Source organism: Plasmodium sp. gorilla clade G2 (assembly GCF_900097015.1).
Source record: "Plasmodium sp. gorilla clade G2 genome assembly, chromosome: 14".
In the NCBI taxonomy this organism is placed as follows: domain Eukaryota; phylum Apicomplexa; class Aconoidasida; order Haemosporida; family Plasmodiidae; genus Plasmodium; species Plasmodium adleri (nom. inval.).
The window spans coordinates 2864282-2890142 of record NC_041706.1 but is presented as its reverse complement, the minus strand read 5'-3'; the positions used below and the strand labels follow the sequence as shown (position 1 = coordinate 2890142).

Here is a 25861-nt window from a genome sequence, read left to right as displayed (position 1 = left end):
TTTATTTATTTAATTTCATATATTTTCATCAGATCATAACTGTGATATGTCACGAAACTTTAATCTTCTCTGAAAATAAAGATATTTTGATTCATCAATTAAACACTTAAAACTAATGGGTTCTGTATAACATAAATTATACAAACTTTTTCTACTTAACAAAATATTGTTATTAAGTAAACTATTCATAAAATGAGCATATGTGAATTTCCATTCTCTACATGCCCTGTTAATACTAGCAATCCAATGAACCTTTCAAAAAAAAAAAAAATAAATAAATAAATATATATATATATATAAAGGAATATCTTATACATATAAAACAAACACATACACACATACACATATATATTTATATATTAAAGATATATGTATGATTTACTCTTAATCTCCTATATTTTTGACGCCTCATTATATAAGAATATAACAAAGCTTTCATTGCTCTGCTTCTTGCTATTTTAAAGCATCCTTTACTTCTTCCTCTAAATCCTTTGGCAACTTGAAAAACAACTTCTCTTGGTAATTTCATTATTTCATTTATTTTTAAATGATACTAATTATAACAGTGTTACACATTTCTAATGTAATAATATTTTCCTTTTTTTTTTTTTTTTTTTTTTTACATATTTCCAAAATTATCTTTTTTCCCCCCTTTTTATACAGGCATTACATTATTAAATATATAAATAAATAAATATATATATATATATATATATATATATATATATAATGTTTTATAAACTATATTTTTTTTTTTTTTTTCTTTCTTTATTTTTATTTATTCATATTTACTTAATTTTTTTCTTTTTTTTTTTTTTTTTGGAATCAATTTGAAGTATTATAGCAAGTTAGGAAAATTTTTATAACTAAAAAGCATTACAAAAATATACAAATAAATATATATTATATATGTGATATATATATATACATAAATTCATATTTATATATAATTAAAGTCATATGTTTCAATAATTATAAGAACCTTAATAAAATTGGATATATCAAATATATTGATAAAAAATAAACATAAAAATGAAAAAGAAATAAAATTATATTTGAATTAGTTCTCCCAAGAATAAAATGAAAAATTAAATGAATAAAAATATTTTCATATTCTTACAAATATATAAAATAAAATATTACATATATATAATATATATTATATACATATAACTGTTTGATTAGTATAATATTTATTAAACCATATAATCTTTTCTTTTTAATAAGTTCAATATTTGGAGAACGTAATTATTCCAATGATTTTTTTTTTTCTCTTTCTTATTCTTTAATCATTCCATTCTTTTAAATATTATTACAAATAGGTATTACCTTTTGTGTAAATGTTTCATATTACAATATATATAGAAACCTTTACAAGAAATAATATATGGTTATTCTAAAATAACCTTAAAACAATTTAAGTTGTATTTATATATAATTATTATACACATATATATGTTATGTGTTAATAAATATATTAACCATATTATTCCAATGTGTAGATAAAAAGGAAAGAAAACCATACAAAAAAAAAAAAAAAGAAAAAAAAGAAAAGAAAAGAAAATTCTGTGTTACAGTACACATATAATTCCATACAATCTAAAGAACAAATTGTGACACCCTTCAATATATATATATATACATATATATACCAAAAAATATATTTAATATTTTAAGTATAAGAATTAAAATAAGAATTCCCTATAAATTTTTTATTCCGATTTTATATAAGTAAATTAAGAAGAAAAAAAAATAAATAAAATTCAAAGCTTAAGGTAAAAATATATATATATATATATATATATATATATATATATATATATTTTATATTTCTTTTTTTTTTTTTTTTTTTTTATTTTTTTTCATAATTTTAATGATATATATATTTATAAAAAAAAGGAAAAAAAAAATTTTTTTATTATATAAAGAAATTATTTATTACACATATATAACTTCCTTCTGCCTCATTAAAATAAAGAAGTATTATAATATTTATAATATATATATATACATATATATTATATCTTAATCATTCATACATTCATAATTCTAGTTCCTATTTTTGTACTGTATCTACAACATAAAATGCTCAAAATAATTAAAATAAAATGAAATAAAATAAAATAGTATTTCATCAAATATAATATAAGCTTATATTTATTAAAAAAATAAAAAATTAACACATATATATATATAAATTAACATAAAAAAAATTAATTTTATAAATAACTCAAAAATATATATATATATATTTTTTTTTTTTTTTTTCCCATATATATCTTTTCCTATAATATTATATGCCTCTATATATTGAGCATACATATGTATCATATACGTGTCTTCAGTTAAACGTATTCTACATGTCCAAAAAAAAAAAAAAAAGCTATCTATATATAAATAATATATAAATTTAAATATTGAATATTTAGCAAATAAAAAAAAAAAAAAAAAAAAATTAAATATATATAAAATTATAAATTTAAATATTGTGTGTTTAAAAAAAAAAAAAAAAAAATTTAAATAAATTTATTTTTATTTTATTTTATTTTATTTTATTTTTTTATCATTCTAACAAATTTTATTATTCTATCTTAAATTATTATATTATCATAAATTTTTTATTTTATTTCATATTTTTATATATTTGTATTTTATTTCACACAAATTTTAACTGTATATTAAAAATATTTTCTATTATTTCCATTTTATTTATATAAAAAAGTAAAAAAAACAAAAAAACGAAGAAAAAACAAAAAAACAAAGAAAAAACAAAAAAACAAAGAAAAAACAATATAATAAAGAAAAAAACAATATAACAAAAAAAAGAAAAAAAAACAAAATAAGAAAAAAACATAAAACTATTTTTCAGACAAAAGTATAATACCTTTGTGTTTATATGCTTTCTATAATATTCATATATTTTTATATTTGAATACGATTTTTATGAATTAATATATAAATATCATATAATATATATTAAAAAGAATAAATAGTACTATTTTTCATAATATATTGAAGAAATTTTGTGTATATAAAACATATGTTAAGAAATAGTAATATACATAAATATACGTATCTATATTATATATATATATATATATAATATATTTATACCAATTTTCCATTATATACATATAAATATATATACATATATATAGATATACATATATATATATATATATATATATAATATATTTATACCAATTTTCCATTATATACATATAAATATATATATATATAGATATACATATATATATATATAATATATTTATACCAATTTTCCATTATATACATATAAATATATATATATAGATATACATATATATATATATATATATATATATATATATATATTTATGCCAATTTTCCATATATATTTATATATTCATATGCCTTTATATAGGCCGAAGTATTTTATTCCTATATATAATTATATGCTTATATATACCTTTATATTTTTATAATATTTTATATACATATATACAGTATATTTTTAGTTTTTTCCAATGTTGTACTTTTTTTTTTTTTTTTTTTTTTTTCTTATATACCCTTAAGCTTCCAAGCTGTACTTTTTTATATATTAAATTTACTGATGTAGCTTAAAAGTATATATATATATTTCTTTTTTATTGATTCTACATACATATATTTATATATAAACATTATAATTAAGTACACACTTTAAATTTTTACTTTAATATTTCCTTATATATCAATTAGTAATTTATATAGAATTATTATTTTTATGAAAATAAAAAGAATTAAAGATATATATATATATATATGTATGCATTATTTTAGTTAATTATTTTTTTTTATTTATATAAAATACATATAAATCTTAAATTTTGTTATGATTTTTTCCTTTTTTTTTTATTATTTTAATTATGATAATGATTTTATTTTTATTTTAATATAAAAATTTTATTTATATTTTCTTTTATATATATATTTATTTTATATATCATATTAAAAATTTATATATATCAACTGTTTATTATATTTTAATTATTTTTTTATTTTACTGATATTTATAATTTTAAGAGTAGCATATGTAGAATTTTTTATATTACTTTTTTCTTTGTATGCTTATGCTTATTTTATCTTTATTATATTATTATATATGCATACATATATTATGTAATATATAAATAAATATATATTTAGATATTATAAGAATAAGTATTTCAAGAAGAATATTATACGTAGAATGTAAAAGATTACCTTTAAATTATTTTTTTCCATATATTTTATTTTATCATATTAGTAATATTATAATTATTTATAATTCAATATTATCTATATTTAACAAGCATATATTTTTTTCTTTTATATTATTATATTTCTATATATATATATATTAAAATATAAATATATTTTTTTTTTTTTTTTGCGTATTGATGCAATAATATTATACATAGAGTTAACAAAAATTATATTTTATAATTAATATATAGAATAAATCATAATATCATATATTATATATAGAATGTATATGTGGTTGTATGATAATAAAGGAATAGATCTATATATAATATATTTAAAAAAGTGTGTAAAAAAAAATATATATATATAATATATAATAGATTAGAACTATTTTATACATGCAATTATTTTATACTAGAAGAGAAAAAAAATACATATATAAGAAAATAAAGTAAAATACGAGAACAAATAAAAATATATATAATATTTAATTATTTTTATATATTATTTAGTATATTTTATTATTATATTAAGCTACCATAAGTATATTTTTTTTTTTTTTTTTTTTTTTTTTCTCCTTAAGGCACCACAATAAGGAGCTAATTAAATGCATGTCGATATATATAATATATATATATATTTCTATTTCTATATATATTTTTTTACATACATATATTATAATTTAAGTTAATCTATATAGTAACTAATTTTTAATATATAAAAAAATATATATATGTGTATGAATAAAATACATTTAATTAAATATATAAATATATATATTGATACTTTTATTTATAGTTTTATTATTTATTTGATATTTTTTTTTTTTTTTTTTTTTTTTTTTTTTTTTTTGCGGATTCAGAGTTGCGTATTTTTTTATATATAGTGATCAAGTAATATATACGTTGTATACTATTATTTGGGGTCGCTATTATACACATTATATATATATATATACAAATTTTATTTAATTTTTTTTTTATTCTTATAATATAAAATTTTTTACAATAAATATTTTATATAAATAAATGAGCATATATATACATATAATTGTTTTTTTATTTTTTTATATTATTTTTATAGACATGATCTATATAAAAAAAAATATATATTTATAGAAGAATACCTTATATATATATATATATATTTATATTTATATATATGCTTAAATAAATATTTAGTGTGTGTAAATTTAAGCATGTATTAAATAATTATATATATATATATTTAAATATATTATATTTTTTATTTTTATAATTTTATAAGTACAGTAAAAGTAGATATTTATATAGAATAAGTTTTTTTTATTTAGTCTTTATATAATGGATATTTATTTATTTATATTTTATAGTGTGGACAAATGAAAAATGTTATAAGAACGTACATAATTATATATTATAATATTATTGTCATCCTTTATATAATATCATATTTGCATAACACATATCCAAGGGATAGACATAGTTATATATATATAAGTATTTTATTATTTTTTTATTATATACTTTTATGTTTTATTATACAAGCATTATTTAGTAATGATAATATAAATAAATTAACATGAGATAATTTTATTTTATACGATTTTTATAGTATTGATTTTTTTCCACAATAAAAATATATATATATATATATATATATATATATTAAAAGTAGAAGTATATAATTGTATGAGGATAATCTCTAGTATTTTATGTTGTTATTATTTATCAATATTAATAATATAGAAGATATATATTAAAAAAAAAATAAAAAAAAATAAAAAAATAAAAAAAATATATAAAAATAAAAAAAAAATAAAAAAAATAATAATAAATAAATATAACTATATTTTATTACATATTAAGTTTTTGATTTTTTTCACACACATATATAAATATAAATATATATATATATATATATATATATATATATTTATATATTTATATATTTATATTTATATGTATCTTCATTTTTATCTTTTTTGTTCTATATTTTCGAATTTTTTTATGAAGTCATGAAAAGTATCTTAGAGAGAATAAGATTGTTCTTTTTTTACCACCTGAACAATCTCTATTTTTTCTGTAAGTTTTATTTAAACATTAACCCCAATGATAGTAGTGAAGGAATGTATAGCTTTTTATTAGATAAGAAGGAGATATGTAAGGTTGAGACTCAGAATGTTTTAATTACTGATTTGTTTAAGATGGTATATAGTCCATTAGATATATTGAAATGTTTGAAAAGATTTGAAATTGAAAAAATTATGAAATGGTTTAATTTTGTTGATGTTGGTTTGATTGAATCACATATTATGTTTAATATGTGTATTGCTCAAATGATTATCTGTTATTATTCGAATAAAGAAAGTACCTATAATTATTTTATTGAAGAGAAATTGGTAGTAAAAAATTATTTATTTATATTAAATTATATATTGTCCGTATTAAATTTTTTAAACCAACTAAAAAAGACCTGTACTGATATAATAAGAAATGGTATTCAAAAGAACAGAAACTATCAATATGTATATACAAATAGACATGTTATTATTGAAAATATGAAAAATTATATTAATAGGTCAATACCAAATTTTGTTTTATTAAATTCGTTGATACCACATTTAAATTATATATATATACAAAACTGTATTCAGAATAGTATTACTTGGAATACATATTTTTCATATTCTGTAGTGTCATTAAATTATTCCCATATTCTAAATGATGATTTTCTCTTCGATGCATACAGAAGAATATCCCTACAATATCAAAGAAATCATCATTCAAGATACCAACATGATATATATAATAATTTTAGAATATATAATGCAAGTAGATACTGTAAAACAATATATTCCAATGAAGTCAGATACAGTTCTGACATAAATGAAATGGAATATTCATTTGACAACACAAATACATATCCTCTTAGAAGAATAATTTGTCGTTCTTTTGGATGTCCATATAATAAACCAATTATTAATTTCATCGAAAGACGAAAACAAATTATTTCTCAAAGGATTGCAGAAATAAAAAGAAACAACAATCCATCTATTCATAACACTTGTGAATTATTTGATTTTAGAAAATCATCACAAGAGTTTGAATATAAGGATTGCTATTTTGAAGATATACCAATATCTGATAATAAAACGTTTGATAATCCATCTTCTGATGATTATTTTACAGATTGTCATGATAATATCTTCAGCACTGACGATATATGGAAATATATCAAACTCACTGCTGATGATAATCTTCAAAATAAAAAACATAAACGTTTTATGTCCAAAAAAAATAGAAAAATATTAAAAAAAAAAATTTCTTATTATTTATATAAATTTTATAATAAATTCCAAAAAAAAACTAAAAATTTATTTGTTATATTTAAACAGAAATTTAAAAATTTTAATGAATTAATTTCTTCAAAAAAAGAAACAAAATATATGTGTCTTAAAAAAATCCAAAAATACCAAAAAAAACAAATAAAACAAAAAAAACAAAAAAATATTAAAAATAAAAATAACCAAAAAAATAAAAATATACCTAAATTATATCTTAATATTTATCATAAAAAAAAATGTATAAAACCAAAAATACAAAAAAAAAAAATTAATATAAATAAAAAAAAACTTCAAAGAAACCGAAAGGCACATCGACATGAAATTGTTGATGTTAATCCAGAATTTGCTCCATTACTTCCATTATGTTCCGAAACTTATGACATAATATTTAAATATTTATGTGTTCATTCGGAGCATTATAATTATCCTAGAGGTCTATGCATCATCAAAAATCCAGATTCTGTTCAAGACAACAACATGTATTATCACATGTTGATGGATATAAATGATGAATTTGTTAAAGAACAAGAGAAGGAGCAAGAAGAAGAAGACAAAATTGGCGGTGTGAAGAATGACGTAGATGAAAAGGATGAAAAGGAAGAGGATGAAGATGAAGATAAAGATGAAGATGAAGATGATGACGTAAAAGATGAGGATGAGGATGACGATGATGACGAAAAAGATGAGGATAATGATAAAAATGGAGATAATAACAAAACAGATAAGAATGATAAAAAGGACAGAAATAATGGAAATAATGACAGCCGTAATTCTTATAATGATAACAAGAGAAAAAATAAAACATATGAAAGAAATAATACCTCTTATTCTGAAGATAAACCTGGAAATGTATATGATACATATTATTCTTCTTATAATACAAACAAAGGGCCTAAATTGGCATATATGCTTTATATGATTGCTATGTATGTTCTATTTCAAATGAATATAATTTGCACCATTTATAAGAAAAAATTAATGGATGTGTATGAGAAATATATTATTAAAACACAATTAAATAATTATACCAAACATAATCACTATTATTATTTCCCATACAATTATAACTATAGATTTTATTCTTCCTTATATAAATTCTCTAGAAAATATTATGCATTATATGAACAAATGTTTCCAATTTTTCGCACATTACCATATGAATGTAAATATTATTATGAACAGATTAATAATAAAAGAAAAGATATATTAAGCTTACAAAATAATAAATATCAATTCAAATTCTATTTTGAATATATGGTAACTTCTAGTAACGAATGTAGTGGTATCATAGGTAGATATGTATATCTTCAATACGTTTTGTTTTATAAGAACAAGATAATTGTGAATACTATATTTATTGTTCAACATGTAGAATATATGTATAACAACTTAAAGAATATATTTAAATTTAATATTTACATAGATGATAAAATATACGATATGAAAAATGAAACAAATAAATGTGGATTTTATATTTATTTATTTCACTATGATCTTTTATTCTTAGGTAGTGAAATCATATACTCAATCTATTCAGCCCTATATGAATATTATACAAAATGTATATATGATAATTCGGGTTTTGATGATAATGAAAATAAACCTCTTAATGATAAAAAGAATAATAATGATAATAATGATGGTAATGATAATAATGATGGTAATGATAATAATGATAATAATTATAATAATAATTGTAATGATAATAATGATGATAGTGATAAAGATAAGAAGACTTATAGTAACAAGAATAATAATACTAATGACTTAAAGAACGATATATTCCGTATATTTCTTGAATATTTTGAAGAGGAACCAGAAGAAGATGTCGAACTCTTTTTTTCTGTTATGGGTAATATGAATAAATTAGAGAAAAAAGCTAAAAAGGAAAATAAAGAACTCGATATTCTTGAAGAATATTTTAATGCTTTACACAACAAGAATTTTAAAACAGGTGATGTAAATAATGTGAAGCACAAGACATCTTCTGATGAATATGATAAAGAAATTATGCTATCATATAAATCTTTTATAATATATTTATTATTATCCAAGGAATTCAACACATCTCATAACAAAGATAATTCTTCTATTATAAAACCAAGTAGAGCACAAAATAATAAGAATGACAAAATATATGATGAATTGTATTTTGAATATAAGCTAGGATGTAATAATGTTTATCCTAATCAAAAAAGAGTATTGGGTAATTTACATCGTATGTATCGCAAGGTTTTGAGGGGTGGTTATTCTTTAAGTTCTTCTTATAATGATATTGACGAAGGTAACTCGGAAATGTCTTCAATATCTATGCAATATCAAAGAGATACAACACAATATACTAGGGCATCTAATGAAGAAAATAATAATGAAGTGAGTAATTCTCAAATCCATCTACCACAGAATAATACAAATAATAGAAATTATGAACGTTATAGAAATAATAGAAATTATGGATATAATAGAAATTATGGATATAATAGAAATTATGGATATAATAGAAATTATGGATATAATAGAAATAACGGATATAATAGAAATAATGGATATAATAGAAATAATGTATATAATAGAAATAATGTATATAATAGAAATAATGGAAATAATGTATATAATAGAAATAATGTATATAATAGAAATAATGGAAATAATGTATATAATAGAAATAATGTATATAATAGAAATAATGTATATAATAGAAATAATGGAAATAATGTATATAATAGAAATAATGGAAATAATGTATATAATAGAAACAATAGAAACCATAGAAATAATAGAAACAATAGAAACAATAGATACAATAGATACAATAGAAATAATAGAAACAACAGAAGTAATAGCAACATCAGAAATAATAGAAATAATAGAAATAATGAACATAGATTAGTACAGAATATAAGAAATAATCAGAGTATTATTATAAAAAGGATTCTTAGAGTAATAAATGTTTGGGAAAATAATGAAAGGACGTATATTGATTTTGTACGTTTTGATATACGATATACGAGACATCATATGTACGTAAATGACTCAAGTCAAAGAAATTCTACAAATGAGAATTCAAATGTAAATACCATCTTTTCTGTTCTATATACTAATGAAAATAGATATACCAACGAAGATGGTAGAAGGGGATATAACTACCGACAAAATAGAATTCTAAACCTATCAAGAAGAACTGAAATAAATAATGAAAATAATAACTCTATAAACAGAAACGATCAGGAATATAATGAAATAAATCAATCTGATGATCATGAAGAAAGGAATAACACCTACCGTTACATATTTGATCTTACAGATGAAAGAACAGAAGCATATACTCACCGTAGTGATGAAACAAATACTTATAGTTACCAGTCATCAAATTGTCCAGTTCTCTATATATATCATAATGATAATAATTTCCGCTGGGAAAATGTTAGATATACTTCAGAGGCAGCAACAAGGCAATCTACTTTGACTTTAGAAAATAATCATTATTTTAATAATATTAGAGGTATACAAATAAATAATTCTAACTTAGGCAATACGAATTCATCAAACGAATCTTATTTTACTAATATTAGAGTTATACAAGCAAATAATGTTAACTTAGGCAATACGAATTCAGAAAACGAATCTCATTTTATTAATATTAGAGATATACCATCAAATAATGTTAACTTAGAAAATATAATTTCAGCAAACGAATCTCATTTTATTAATATTAGAGATATACAATCAAATAGTGTTATCTTAGGAAATATAAATTCAGAAAACGAATCTCATTTTATTAATATTAGAGATATACAATCAAATAATGTTAACTTAGGAAATATAAATTCTGAAAACGAATCTTATTTTGAATTATTTAGAAGGGGTTATGAGGCAATATATGGACGTCATGAGAATGCATTATATTTACATCATGATAATCAAGATATAATATTGTTGTTACCAAATATACAAAATTTCGAAATTCCTTTTGAATTACTTCGCGAACAAAGTTCACAAAATGAAACACAAATAGATAATAGGGAAGATGAAGGGTTGAGTCATGATAGTATTCCTGATGTTCCAAGAAATGCTAATATTGAAACTAATGAAAATATTAAAAGAGAGGTAGAACAGGATGTAGAACAAGGAGAACAACAAGGAGTAGGTCAAAGAGTAGATCAAAGTGTACAACAAAACGTTGAACAAATAGAACAACAAAATGTTGAACAAATAGAACAACAAAATGTTGAACAAATTGAACAACAAAATGTTGAACAAATAGAACAACAAAACGTTGAACGTTATAATTCAGAATATATTACACAACACAACCTATCAGATAGTATACATCACAATACACAAATTATTAGAGATCGTGATACACATTCTAGTATAGAAAATAATTTACAATTTAACTTTTTACCTAATAGACCCTATAATATAGATAATGAACATGATTATAGTTTGCGTATATTTAGGGAACTATATGATCAAAATGTACTGAGTATACCATATCTAGATATTTCACAAATTGAATCAAATCTACCATATTTAGAGATTTCACCAAATGAACAGATTTCACAAGATGTAGAGATTACACACAATGAATTGATTATGCAACATAATGAAGATTTTCTTTATTCACTTATTAGTGAAGGATATAATCTTGAAGAACCTAATACTGAAGAATATTATAACGAATGGAATGATGCAGATAATTATACTGTAGAATACAATGGAGAAGAGTATCAACTAGGGCTTGTTCGAGAGTTTGATACTACTATTTATTCATCAGATAATTCTTTTAGATCAATTTCTGAAGATTCATATTTTTATCAAAATCATGACTATGACAGTACTAGAAGGTATTTAGATACGTCACAGATTGAATTACTTGAAGACTTGTTATTATTATTAGAAGAATTATATCAAAGAAGAGTAAATCATGAACTCATAAGATATATTACTAGAGAATATCTTGATTATTATACTAATCGTTCTAATTACTTTAACCGAAATATTCAAAATAATGCAAGCAATAATGACATAAATAATGTTGGTTTGAGAAATATATTTAGTGATCAAACTGCTATGGAACAGACTGTTAGAAGGGATCGTTTCAATTATGTTCCTGTAGAGGATTTACACAGGCCAAATATCAACACACTCGTTCAACGATATTATAGAATAGCTCTTGATCCCAGTCATAACTTAAATAATAATAGGGAGAATTACAACAGGGAAAGTAATCAAGATCAGAATAATGGAAGACAGAATAATAATGGAAGACAGAATAATAATAGAGGACACAATAATAATCGAAGATAGAATAATAATGGAGAACAAAATAGCAATAATGAGAACGATACACATTATAACTATAATATGCTTACATTTTTTAGAAATGCTATATGGAATAGAAATAGAAATAATAAAAATAATAATTCATGATTATTCTAAATATATTTTAAGAGAAAAAAAAACATAATACAACTAATTACAAATTTGAAATAATCTCAGTATTATTATTTTTATTTTTAATTCACTTTTTCTTTTTTTCTTTTTCTTTTTTTATCTTTTATTATTACCAATTAATAAAAAAAAAAAAAAAAAAAAAAAAAAAAAAAAAAAAAAAAAAAAAAAAATAAATAAATAAAATAAAAAAAAAAAAAAAATAAATAAATAAAATAAAAAAAAAAAAAAAAAATAATAAAATAAAAAAAATAAAAAATAAAGAAGACAAAATAACAAAATTTTCTTATTTTTCTTATTTTTCTTATTTTTCTTATTTTTCATATTTTTCTTATTTTTCTTATTTTTCTTATTTTTCTTATTTTTCTTATATTTTTTATTTTTCTTATTTTTCATATTTTTCTTATTTTTCTTATTTTTCCTTAATTGATATATATTTCATTTATTTATTTATTTATTTTTTTTTATTATATTACCCAATTAGTTAACTATCATATTTTTCATTATTTCTATTATCATTTTCCTCTTCTATTTAGGTATAAAAGAATTAATATAATTTGGTTAGAAATATTTGGACAAATGTATTGACAAACTATATCAAAGAATAACTATGATTTTTTAACATATAAAAACAACATCATAATAAGGAAGAATAATTTATAATAATAAGCAATGGTTTTATATTATAATATGGTTTATTATTTTATATCTGCAAATGAATTTTTTTTTTTTTTTTTTCTTTTTTTTTTTTACACACTTTATTCAAACAACTAAAAACTATAACACCGAATTTAATAATTTTCGCAATTAAGCTAACAACAAAATATATATATATATAGAAAATATTTTTCTTTTTATATATTTTATATATTTTATATATTATATATATTTTGATTAAAATAAAAATATAGCAATTCAAACCTTTTGTACAGGATAATTGATTAAAGTTTTTAATATACACAGTTATTCAGTTTATTTATATAAAAAAGGTACATGCATATTATACATATAATCTAATATAACAATATATATATATATATATATATTATAATAATGTAAAACCAAAAATCATTTAAATTAAAAAAAAAAAAAGGTAGATATGGAGATAAAAAGTTAAAATCCAATAACCATGTAATGAAAAAAATTAAAAGTAATATAATTAGGTAAAAAAAAAAAAAAAAAAAAAAGATCTTATCAAGTCGCATTAGATACCAATTTTTATAATTCTTCAATATGTTGATTTTTATCAAATGAATCATCAAAGAATTTATTTTTTGTTATATAATTAATAGATGTCATTAATTTCTTCTCATATGTATAAATATCATTTTTCATTAACTGATATATTAATGGTGTTCTTTTATGAATATTTAATGTATCAATTGTTTCTTTTGTTTTTGAATTGTTATTTCTTTTTTTTGGAACATCGACTTGATTATTTGATGAAGAAATACTATAATAAGTATTTTCATAAATATTTGGATAGTTCTTATCAGATAATTTACTTAATAAAGGAACAAATATGGATTTCTCAGATTCATTTTTATAATATAAATTCTTTCCTATAGCTGAACAATATCGTTCAAATAATAATTCTTCAATTAAACATTTTGGTTTGTTTTTTTCTTTCGACTCTTTCTTATTCATATTATTTAATATTTTATTTCTTGTAGGATAGTTTTTTTTCCTTTCACTAATCCATTTTTGTATTTCTTTAGCATCATTTAAAATAATTTCATTCTTCTCATTTTTCATATGATTTAATAAATGAACTTCCATATCATCAATATTGTATATCTTATTACAATCATCTATAGGGCATATAATATGTTCATTCTTGTTATGTTCTAATAATTTCCCCTCTTCAACATTTACATTACAGTATTTACAAAAAATTATGTTTGAAGATTTTTCTTTATTTATTGTACGACTATTCTTTATTCCATGATTTACATTTACTTTTGCTTTATCCTTATTTTTTTTTGAATAATTATTATTTTGTTTAATGAATGTTTTTGTTGATGCGTATGATGATACTATGTTATTTCTTGTATGATCAAAAACATTATTGTCGTAAGAATATGGAAATGTATATCTCTCTTCATTATCTACATTAAAAGAATTCACATTAATATTGTCATTATTATTAAATCGATGTTTATCGTAATTATTTATTTTGTAACCATTTTGATTGTAATGATTATTATTGTAATTATATTTATGTATACTCTGTTTATTCTTATTGTCATAATTAACATTATATTCATTCGTGTTGTCATTATTATAATTCTTAACCATATTGTTATTAAAATTAATATTATGTATATTCCCTCTATCCAAATGGCCTTTATTATTCCAATTATCCTTATTCATATTGTTCTTTTCAATATATCCTATATTATTATTATTTCCATAATTCTTGTTATTGTAGTAACTGTTGTTCTTATTGTTATTCATTTTGTTTTGATGATGCTTCATTTGGTTTCCATAATTTGTATAAGGTCTTTTTTGTTTTGAATTATATACTGGAGAAAAATTATAAAATGATCCTTCTTTAAAATATCCCCAAGAATTTTCATCTTTATTTTCATTTGTGTTATTATCTTCATTAGCATTATTATGTACATTAGCATTATTATGTCCATTAGCATTATTATGTACATTTTTTTTATTTTCATTCATATTTTCATTATCCATTTCGTTTTTCTTTAACATACTAGCAAAACAATTCGTATTGTTTTGTATTATATTATAGTTCTTAGAAATATCTTCCTTACATATAAAATCTTTTTCATGCTTCATATTATAATTTGTATAATTTTTTACATGTAAATTTATATTATGAGCTAGATGTTTTTCATTTTTTATTTCTATATCATTTTGTTTATGTATATTATCTACAATACCTTTATTGTATTCCTTATTTAGTAATATACTTTGATAATTTCCACAATGATGATTAAGGGTCTGATTTACATTTTGATTTCCCTCAATTTCTTCAGATTTTAAAAAATTGTTATTACTATCATGTATATTGTAATAACATATATGTTTATTATTACAATGAACATGGTTATTATGACAACCAATATGATGATTAAAACAACCATTATGGTTATTAATACATCTTATGTGGTTATTCATACAACACATGTGCTTACAATTACAGCACAAATGGTTATTATGTATAATGTTATGGTTATGATTATGAATATTATTATGAATATTATTATGAATATTATTATGAATATTATTATGAATATGACTATTAATATTATTATTATTATTATTATATGATGAAAAATAATTTTCCAGATATTTTGTACTGCTCTGAGATACTATTAAAGCTTCATTATTAGTATTTCTATTCAAACATTTTAATTCGCTATTATTAGGTGCACTAATTTTATTGCAACCATTTAATTTATCAGTCTCATTATATATTAAATTATCAGGAATTTTTGTATATTCCTTTTCATAAATTATATTCTCTTCTCTATATATATCCTTATAAGAAATACTCATCCTTTCACTTGTATTATTATTATTATTTTCTCTGACGTGATGAATTATTTGCATCTTTTCAATAGTCTTATAAGGTTGACAAGATTCATTTCTTGAATTTTTCTTATCAACCTCATTGGACTTCTTTTGATAATTATTCATTTTGTTAAATAGAAAGAAGAGAAACAAAAAGAAAAAAAAAAAATAAAATAATAATTTAATATTTATGAGACTTGTTAAAAATACTGTAGCATAATAAAGCAATATTTCTCAAAATGTAATATATACCCACATATATAATTATTTTTAATATTATATAAAATATACTATACATTTTAAATATATCATTTAATATATAAATAAATAAATATATATATATATATTTGGCATAAAAATAAGGGGAAAAAAATAATAAATAAATCATATAATTAAAATTAAAACCAAACCCTAAATATAGTAAATAAAATAAACAATAATAATATAAATATAAAATATATATATAATATATATATAATATATATATTATAATAATAAAGTTAAATATAAAGGGATAATTAAATAAAGAAAAAACGCTAAAAAAATATCGTTTTGATAATTATATATAAATCATGTAATAAATATATATATATATTATTATTATTCTTTTTTAATTCAAATAATATATTAATTTGTATGGGATATATGTAAATAAATTTTTTTTAAGTTAAGCTATTATATATATATATTTTTGTATGCAATAACGTCATTTCTATAAGGCAATAAATATATATATATATATAATTCTATAAATATGTCATATATATATTTATATGTAAATAAAGATAATTTTAAATGATTACATTATGTATGAATTATAAATGATATTTTTTGTCATCCATTTTCAAGAAAAATTTTAATATAAATATTTTATTTTATTTTTAATACTTTTCACATTTGTATGATTATTTTAAAAAAAAAAACAATTGGTACTTTTTTACCATTTTTAATATATATATATATTTTTATAGTATAAAAATTATATATTTTTTTAAACATTTATATATAATATAATATAATATAATATAATATATTTATATATATATATATATATTTTTCTTGGACAAAAAATAAAAAATAACGGTCTTCCTATAAGGTTAATTTTATTTTGTATTATTTTATTGGTTATTATATTTTAATATTTTTTTTATTTAATTGGAAAAAAAAAAAAAAAAAAAAAAAAAAAAAATCGTCAATATATCTTTATACTAATGATATATATGAATATATTATATATTATATATATATATATATATATATATTTCTGTGTGATATATAATTTTCTTTAAATATAAATGAAAATGCTCAAGAAAAATATATAAACATATGTATAATACATATATATATATTTCTATATAATTTTTAATATAATATATATTTAAATATATATATAATATATAAATATATATATGATATATAAATATATATAATATAAATATATATATATATATATATATATGATATATGCCTATATAATCCCTTATGTTATTATACCTATAATTAATTTTATGATATAATTTAAAATAAAAAAAAATATTATATATAAGAATATTTTGAATTACACATATATAAAAACTTACATACATGTTTTTAATTTACAAAATGAATTTATTCACATATATATAATTAACTTTGCTTACTATTATATATACGAAAGGTTAAACTTTAAAAAAAAAAAAAAAAAAAAAAAAAAAAAAAAAAAAAAAATCCTGTACGTGTAAAATTTAATATATGATCTTATTTTTTTTTTTTCCTTTCTAATATTTTTAAAAATAAATATTTCCGTACAATCAAAAAAAAAAAAAAAAAAAAAAAAAAAAAAAAAAATTTTTTTTTTTTTCTTATATAATTGTAACCGTAATTTTGAAGAATACAAAATGTGGTCACGCTGTATTCCATAAAAAAAAAAAAAAATACAGGCATGTAAAGTTCGTTGGACTCAAATTGTAATGCAAAAAAATATGTGTACTTTTTTTTTTTTTTTTTTTTTTTTTTTTTTTTTTTAATTTATATAAACATTTATATATATATATATATTAATAAAATTTTAAATGCAATTATAATTATAATATTATTTAATAAAATAAATTATAAAATATAATTAATATATAATTATTTTTTATAATTATTTAATTAAAAACACACCAAACATATAATTTTTATACTCCAAATTATTCTTAAGCTTATAAAAATGTTATTTTCCAAATATTTTGATAAAAAAATATAATATTAAAATATGAAAACTTTATTTTTCATTAAATGAAAATATTTAAAAATTGAATTTTCATAAATAACAATTATATATTTATTTAATTTTTTTTTTTTTTTTTTCTATCAAATTAATTATCTTCCTATTATTCCTGTGTATGATTATGAAATATATTTCCATAAAAAATTAATTAAGGAAAAAAAAAATAAAGAATTAAAAATAAAAAATAAAATATTAAAAATTAAAAATTATTATGTAATTATAATTATATATATATATATATATATATGTATATGTATGTATATTATTCTTACATAGCATAAGTCGTGATATATATATATATATGTATATGTATGTATATTATTCTTACATAGCATAAGTCGTAATATATATATATATATATATGTATATGTATGTATATTATTCTTACATAGCATAAGTCGTGATATATATATATATATATATGAATAAATAATATATAAATAAGTTGAACATAGATAGTGTGATATATATTATAGATTCATATGATTAGTACATATATATATATATATATATATATATATATAATTAACGTATGCATATATATAATTATATTCCTTCTCTAGTTTTACACAGCTGTATAGAGATATATACTGGAAGGATACTTTTATATCTATGCCTTACTTTTTTTTGCCCTCTACTTATATAAGGAAATATAATAAAAGTATTGAAATATATATATTATATGTAACTTTTTTTATTACAGGGTTTATATATATATATATATATGAATAATTAATATATAAATAAGTTGAACATAGATAGTGTGATATATATTATAGATTTATATGATTAGTACATATATATATATATATATATATATATATATAATTAACGTATGCATATATATAATTATATACCTTCTTCAGTTTTACACACCTGTATATAGATATATACTGGAAGGATACTTTTATATCTATGCCTTCATTTGTTTACCCTCTATTTATATAAGAATATATATTCAAAGTATTGAAATATATATATTATATGTAACTTTTTTTATTACAGTGTTTATATATATATATATATATATATATATATATATATATATGTATATACCTATATATATTTATATTATTTTGTGCTTCTCCCTAATTACATAATAATATATATTTTTATACGATAACCATATATACAATTATTTTATTGTATGTATATATATATATATATATATATATATATATATTTGTGTATGTGTATTTTTATTTATTCTCTACTGAATACAGTTACATATAGATATATATTCAAAGGATATCCCATATATAATTATTTTCCTATATATGTATAGAGTATTTGCTATATATTTTTAAATTTTTTTTTACCCTAGTTTGTGTATATATATATATATGTATGTATATTTGTATTTATTTTTTACTCAAGATAGTTACACATAGATATATAATTAAGGAATTCCCGTTTGTATATGCCAAAATTTCTTTTCCTTAATATATATAAAGATATATATAGAAAGTATTCATATAAGTATAGTTGCAAGACGCTTTAGAATTTTATATGTGAATATTTGAATTATTGCATTCCTTCTGTGTTTTTCCCATATTATATATAGATATATATACAAATTATAAAAATACATATACATATATATATATATATAGTAATATTTGTATGCATCAACATTACCATATAAAGATATATATAGAAGGTATCACATAAATATATATTATTTTAACTAATTTTATTATAGTGCTTATATTTACATATACATATATAAATATATATATATAATTTGAACAGGTTTATATAATTATTATTTGCTTTTATTTAATTTTATTTGATTTTATTTGTTTTTATTTGATTTTATTCATTTTATTTTGATTTTGTATAAGTTCATTTGATTTATATCTTTTATTTTTCTATACCCAAAGAAGATGGAACGAGTGGTTTTTAAAATTATGAATGAAAATCGTATTTATGCTAATGGATGCTTCTTAAATATTATTGCTTGGAATATTCCTTCTGAAGAACTAGATGAAATTATAAAAAAATATCATTTTGTTTTTTGGAAGGTTTATATGGACCTTTACGAAAAATACAGGAAAGAGAAGATTGAAGATAATATAGATACTGCTATTGTATGTGTTGTTGTGAAGAAATATGTGAAACCTCATTTTATTGAAAGCGTACAATTCACAAAATTGGATGTTTCAGATCTTATGGGACGTGTTATTCCTGTTTATATGAATACAAATGGTAAATGGAAAGATCTTAATATAGAAGAAGGCAATATGGTAGTTATTGTTAATCCTCATATTTATAAGACGGATGAAGATTCTAAAAATCATGCTATAGATTTGCAGAATTCAGACAATGTTATAAATGTTGCTACTGTTGCTCATGTGTATAAATGTGTAGGAAGAAATTCATTACCAGACAAATGCCCTTATTTATTGCATATACCTAATACAGGATTTTATTGTTCTCGTCATCTTAGTTGTTTTAGTAGTAGATTTAATTTACATCTAGAAAAGGAAATGACAAAACATGAAGAAAATCGTTTAAATAATAATTATAAGACAACTCATTATTTGAAGCTTGGTGATTTGAAGCTTGGTGATTTGAAGCTTGATGATTTGAAGAATGATGATTTGAAGAATGGTGATTTGAAGACTGATGATTTGAAGACTGATGATTTGAAGACTGAAGTTTTGAAGCTTGATGATTTGAACCTTGATGATTTGAACCTTGATGATTTGAAGATTGATGATTTGAAGATTGATGATTTGAAGATTGAGTATTTGAAGATTGGGGATTTGAACATTGATTATATGGACCGTGATGATTTGGACCTTGATGATTTGGACCTTGATGATTTGGACCTTGATGATATCAAAGGGGAAGATAAAAAAAGAGATGATAACCCAAGAGATGATAACCAAAAAGATGGTAACCCAAGAGATGGTAACCCAAGAGATGGTAACCCAAGAGATGGTAACCCAAGAGATGGTAACCCAAGAGATGGTAACCCAAGAGATGATAACCCAAGAGATGATAACCCAAGAGATGGTAACCCAAGAGATGGTAACCAAAGAGATGGTAACCAAAGAGATGGTAACACACAAGAATGTTCAAATTTTTTTCACAGACGATTTTCAAATTCCGAAAGAAAAGATAACCTCAGTAAACAAAACAACTTTCAGAATCATAATTGCAATTATATAGATGTTGATGTAAAATCTGAGTCTGATTTATTTAATAATTATAATTCTACATGTACTAGTAGAAAATTTGTTGATTCAAAATGTGAAGTTGATATTTTGTGTTCTTTACATTCATCCAAAGAGGAGTTAAAAGAAAGTATACTACCAACATCAAGTGAAACAAATGTAGTACAAGAAACATTCAAAAGAATAAATAATGTAAGGAATAAACCAAATGAAACAGATAGAGCACAAAATAAGTCAAGTGGTATATGTAGACCAGATATATCATCCGACAGAATTGATGGAATATCTGAATGTTTAGATATGAAAAAAAGCATAGGAGAATCATCATCAACAAAACGTAGATTATCACCATCATTATTTAGAAATAACGAAAATAATAAATCGTCAGATAATGTAAATGAAGTACGAAAACCATCAATTACAAGAAGTAGAATCGAACAGAGTTTAGATGCAAATAAAGGAATAGCACAGCCAAAGGAGAGAAAAAATGAGGCAAAACAAACATTATATGGAAACAAGGAAGCAAAACAAACATTATATGGAAATAAGGAAGCAAAACAAACATTATATGGAAACAAGGAAGCAAAACAAACATTATATGGAAACAAGGAAGCAAAACAAACATTATATGGAAACAAGGAAGCAAAACAAACATTATATGGAAACAAGGAAGCAAAACAAACACTATATGGAAACAAGGAAGCAAAACAAACATTATATGGAAACAAGGAAGCAAAACAAACATTATATGGAAACAAGGAAGCAAACCAAACACTATATGGAAACAAGGAAGCAAAACAAACACTATATGGAAACAAGGAAGCAAAACAAACATTATATGGACAAAGAAAATTATCACACCCTTCAGATATATACAATAAACAATTTCAAGAACGAAGTAGCAAATCACATGAAATGGAACAAAAAAGAGGAACAGAAAAATATGACAAGGCATGTTTTCGTGATTCATATATTAAAACAAAAACACCTTCATCTCATTTGACATCTTACGAAAATAGGAAAGGGTTATACAATACATATGTAAGAACAAATGAAAACTATGAAGGAACGAATAAATTTATTAATTCAAATATATATAGAGAAACAAAAACAAAAGAACAAATTTATCCAAATAATAAAGAAAAAATCAATAAAAATATTTTGGATAATCAAAATATAACAGTAGGTAAAAAACGTCCTTTTGGTGATATGTATGATATTAAAAATACATGTGAACAAAAAAATGCTTTTTTTTCTGAATCTCAAAAAGTATATAGAACAAATAATAATATCTATCAAAATAATGATAAATTAGTAAAACATCCATCTGGAAAAGAAAATAATATAAATCCTTACACAAATAATACACTATTAGAATGTTTCACAGAAAGAGATATAGAAGAACATATTAAAATTCGTAACAAATACTCTCATACTCCAGTTGAAAATGAACATATATTAAATAGAAGTAAAAATGAACAAAATAATGAAAGAAAAAAAATAAAGAAACCACTTCATATAATATTAAATGAAATTGAAAAGGCAGAACTTTATGGTGTAAATGAACTATATAAAATTTCTATAAATATGAACTCAATTATAAAAAATTTTCAACATTATATAGAGGATTTAGATTATAAAAAAGTTATGCAAATGTGCAATAGATTGTCGATGCACAACTTTAGTTATATAAGAGATATAGCTTCAATACTTATAAGAAAAATGCAAGAAACAGTTGATCAAAAATATACAGAATTCAAATTCTATTCAAATTAAAAATATACATACATACATATATATATATATATATATATATATATATATATATTAATTAAATACCTTATTCTTTTTCTATTTTAATATGTTTTTTTTTTTTTTTTTTTTTTTTTTTTTTTCTTTAAATACACTCAATTTTTTATTATTTAGAATATCTTTTTTATATTTTATTTATAGACAATTGAAATATTATTTATAAGAGAAAAAAAAATGTTTAAAGCATAATGCTTGAACATTACAATATATACATGTATATATAATGAATTATATTTTATTTACTATCCTTTTTTTTATTTATATATAAACATGCAGAAAAATATATATATATATTGTGCAGTTTCTATAAGTTCTAATAACACTTTTTAGATACATATATTTATATTTATATAATTTTGCATTTCTTATACAAATTTTCTTTATATATTTTTGTAAGACCTATATTTTCTTTTTTCTTTTTTTTTTCTCATATGATATTCCATATGAAAAAAACAATTAATAAGAAAATTATATTAATATATTTTACATACACATTTATTATTTCTATACTTTTAAAATAATATTATATATATATATATATATTCAATATACTTGGGTTTATAATATTTTCATTTTACATATTAATGTGTATAATAAAACTTATTCTTTTCCCATAGTTCATACAATATATTGTCAGCTAGCTTTTTTTTTTTTTTTTTTTTTTTTTTTTTTTTTTTTTTAAATATATATTATTTTTATATAATTTTATTTTATTATATCATTATATAAAATAATATTATTAAAACAAACAAAATAAAATAAAAAAATAGTAAATATTATAAAAAGAGCAACCATATGACAATTTGTTCTAATCTATAAACTTTTTTATATATCAGAATTTATATTCAAATATTGTTATATACATATTTTATTATATACATTTATAATAGATAATTCAAAAAATAAAAAAAAAAAAAAAAAAATACATACATATATATATATATATATATATATATATATATATATATTCCTTTTACAAGATGACAATTGAAATACCACTTTTATTATCAACAACTTTTCCTCTTATATGGAAAACAGGAATAGCTCAGCTTTCCTTTGCAAAAACAGGAGGATCTTTGGCTGCTCTTAAGGGGTCCTCATTATTATTAAGTAAAGCGGCATCAAATGGGAAGGCAGGACTTTTAGCTACAACTTCATCTCAACTGGATAATATTAAAGAAGCAGCACAAAAATTAGTAGAAGAAATTGAAAAGAATATTAACTTAAGTCTCTTATTTTATAATATAGATGATGAGGAATCTGCTGGATATTATTTAATGAAAAGAAGAGAAGAATACGAACAAATCAAAATATCATTTATATGAAATGACAATTAAATAAGATATCAAAAAAAAAGGAAAAAAAGAATGAAATTTTTCTTATATTTACTTAATAATAGATACATAGCACATATATATATATATATATATATATATATATATATATATATATATATATATATATTTATATATTTGTTAATTATTGTCTATACCTTCTTATATTTTCATAAATTCAATTTAAAAAATAAAAAAAAATTAAAATATAGGATTAAAAAAATTCTAGTTTTTATCAATTTATAAATATTATATTATCTTATAAATAAAATATTCATTATATTTTTCATATTTAAAATATGTTGTCTGGATTTTATCAACTTAAAATTATCTATATATAAATTTGAACGCACACATGTATTAAATATGCATATATATATAAATTCAGCATATATTTATAAATACTTATTTATATATAACCATTTTCATTATCATACTGTTCACACATATGGTATATATAGATCAACAAATATGAATAATGTAAATATAAATATTTATTTATAATATATACAAATACATTTATAATATATGTATAATCTATAAACAAAAAAAAATACATATAATATATATAATATATATATTATACTTATATGTGTTAAAATTAAAAACTATATAACTTTAACTCTTTTTATGTTTTAACAAAAAAAAAAAAAAAAAAAATATATATATATATATTATTTTTATTCTTTTCTTTTATTTAACTTTTATTATTCATCTTCCTTGATTTTTTCAAAGCCAAAAAGTAATAATACAATAT

The 25861-nt window shown here is 19.1% G+C and overlaps 5 protein-coding genes across 5 annotated transcripts; 3 read left to right on the top strand and 2 right to left on the bottom strand.

Annotated features, from left to right (window-relative positions):
• Nucleotides 1-33: 33 nt before the first annotated feature.
• Nucleotides 34-529, bottom strand: PADL01_1473900 (mitochondrial ribosomal protein L20 precursor, putative; the record flags this gene model as incomplete). Its single annotated transcript, XM_028685052.1, has 2 exons — nt 34-252; nt 383-529. The coding sequence occupies 2 exons, from the start codon at nt 527-529 to the stop codon at nt 34-36; spliced, it is 366 nt and encodes a 121-aa protein (XP_028541069.1).
• A 5673-nt stretch (nt 530-6202) lies between these two features.
• Nucleotides 6203-12841, top strand: PADL01_1473800 (probable protein, unknown function; the record flags this gene model as incomplete). Its single annotated transcript, XM_028685051.1, has 1 exon — nt 6203-12841. The coding sequence occupies one exon, from the start codon at nt 6203-6205 to the stop codon at nt 12839-12841; it is 6639 nt and encodes a 2212-aa protein (XP_028541068.1).
• Nucleotides 12842-14203: 1362 nt separating this feature from the next.
• Nucleotides 14204-16651, bottom strand: PADL01_1473700 (conserved Plasmodium protein, unknown function; the record flags this gene model as incomplete). The annotated part of the gene is made up of 1 exon (XM_028685050.1): nt 14204-16651. One exon carries the CDS (start codon nt 16649-16651, stop codon nt 14204-14206), a length of 2448 nt encoding a protein of 815 aa, XP_028541067.1.
• Nucleotides 16652-20662: 4011 nt separating this feature from the next.
• Nucleotides 20663-23734, top strand: PADL01_1473600 (nucleoporin NUP116/NSP116,putative; the record flags this gene model as incomplete). The annotated part of the gene is made up of 1 exon (XM_028685049.1): nt 20663-23734. One exon carries the CDS (start codon nt 20663-20665, stop codon nt 23732-23734), a length of 3072 nt encoding a protein of 1023 aa, XP_028541066.1.
• Nucleotides 23735-24750: 1016 nt separating this feature from the next.
• Nucleotides 24751-25095, top strand: PADL01_1473500 (conserved Plasmodium protein, unknown function; the record flags this gene model as incomplete). Its single annotated transcript, XM_028685048.1, has 1 exon — nt 24751-25095. The coding sequence occupies one exon, from the start codon at nt 24751-24753 to the stop codon at nt 25093-25095; it is 345 nt and encodes a 114-aa protein (XP_028541065.1).
• Nucleotides 25096-25861: the final 766 nt, after the last annotated feature.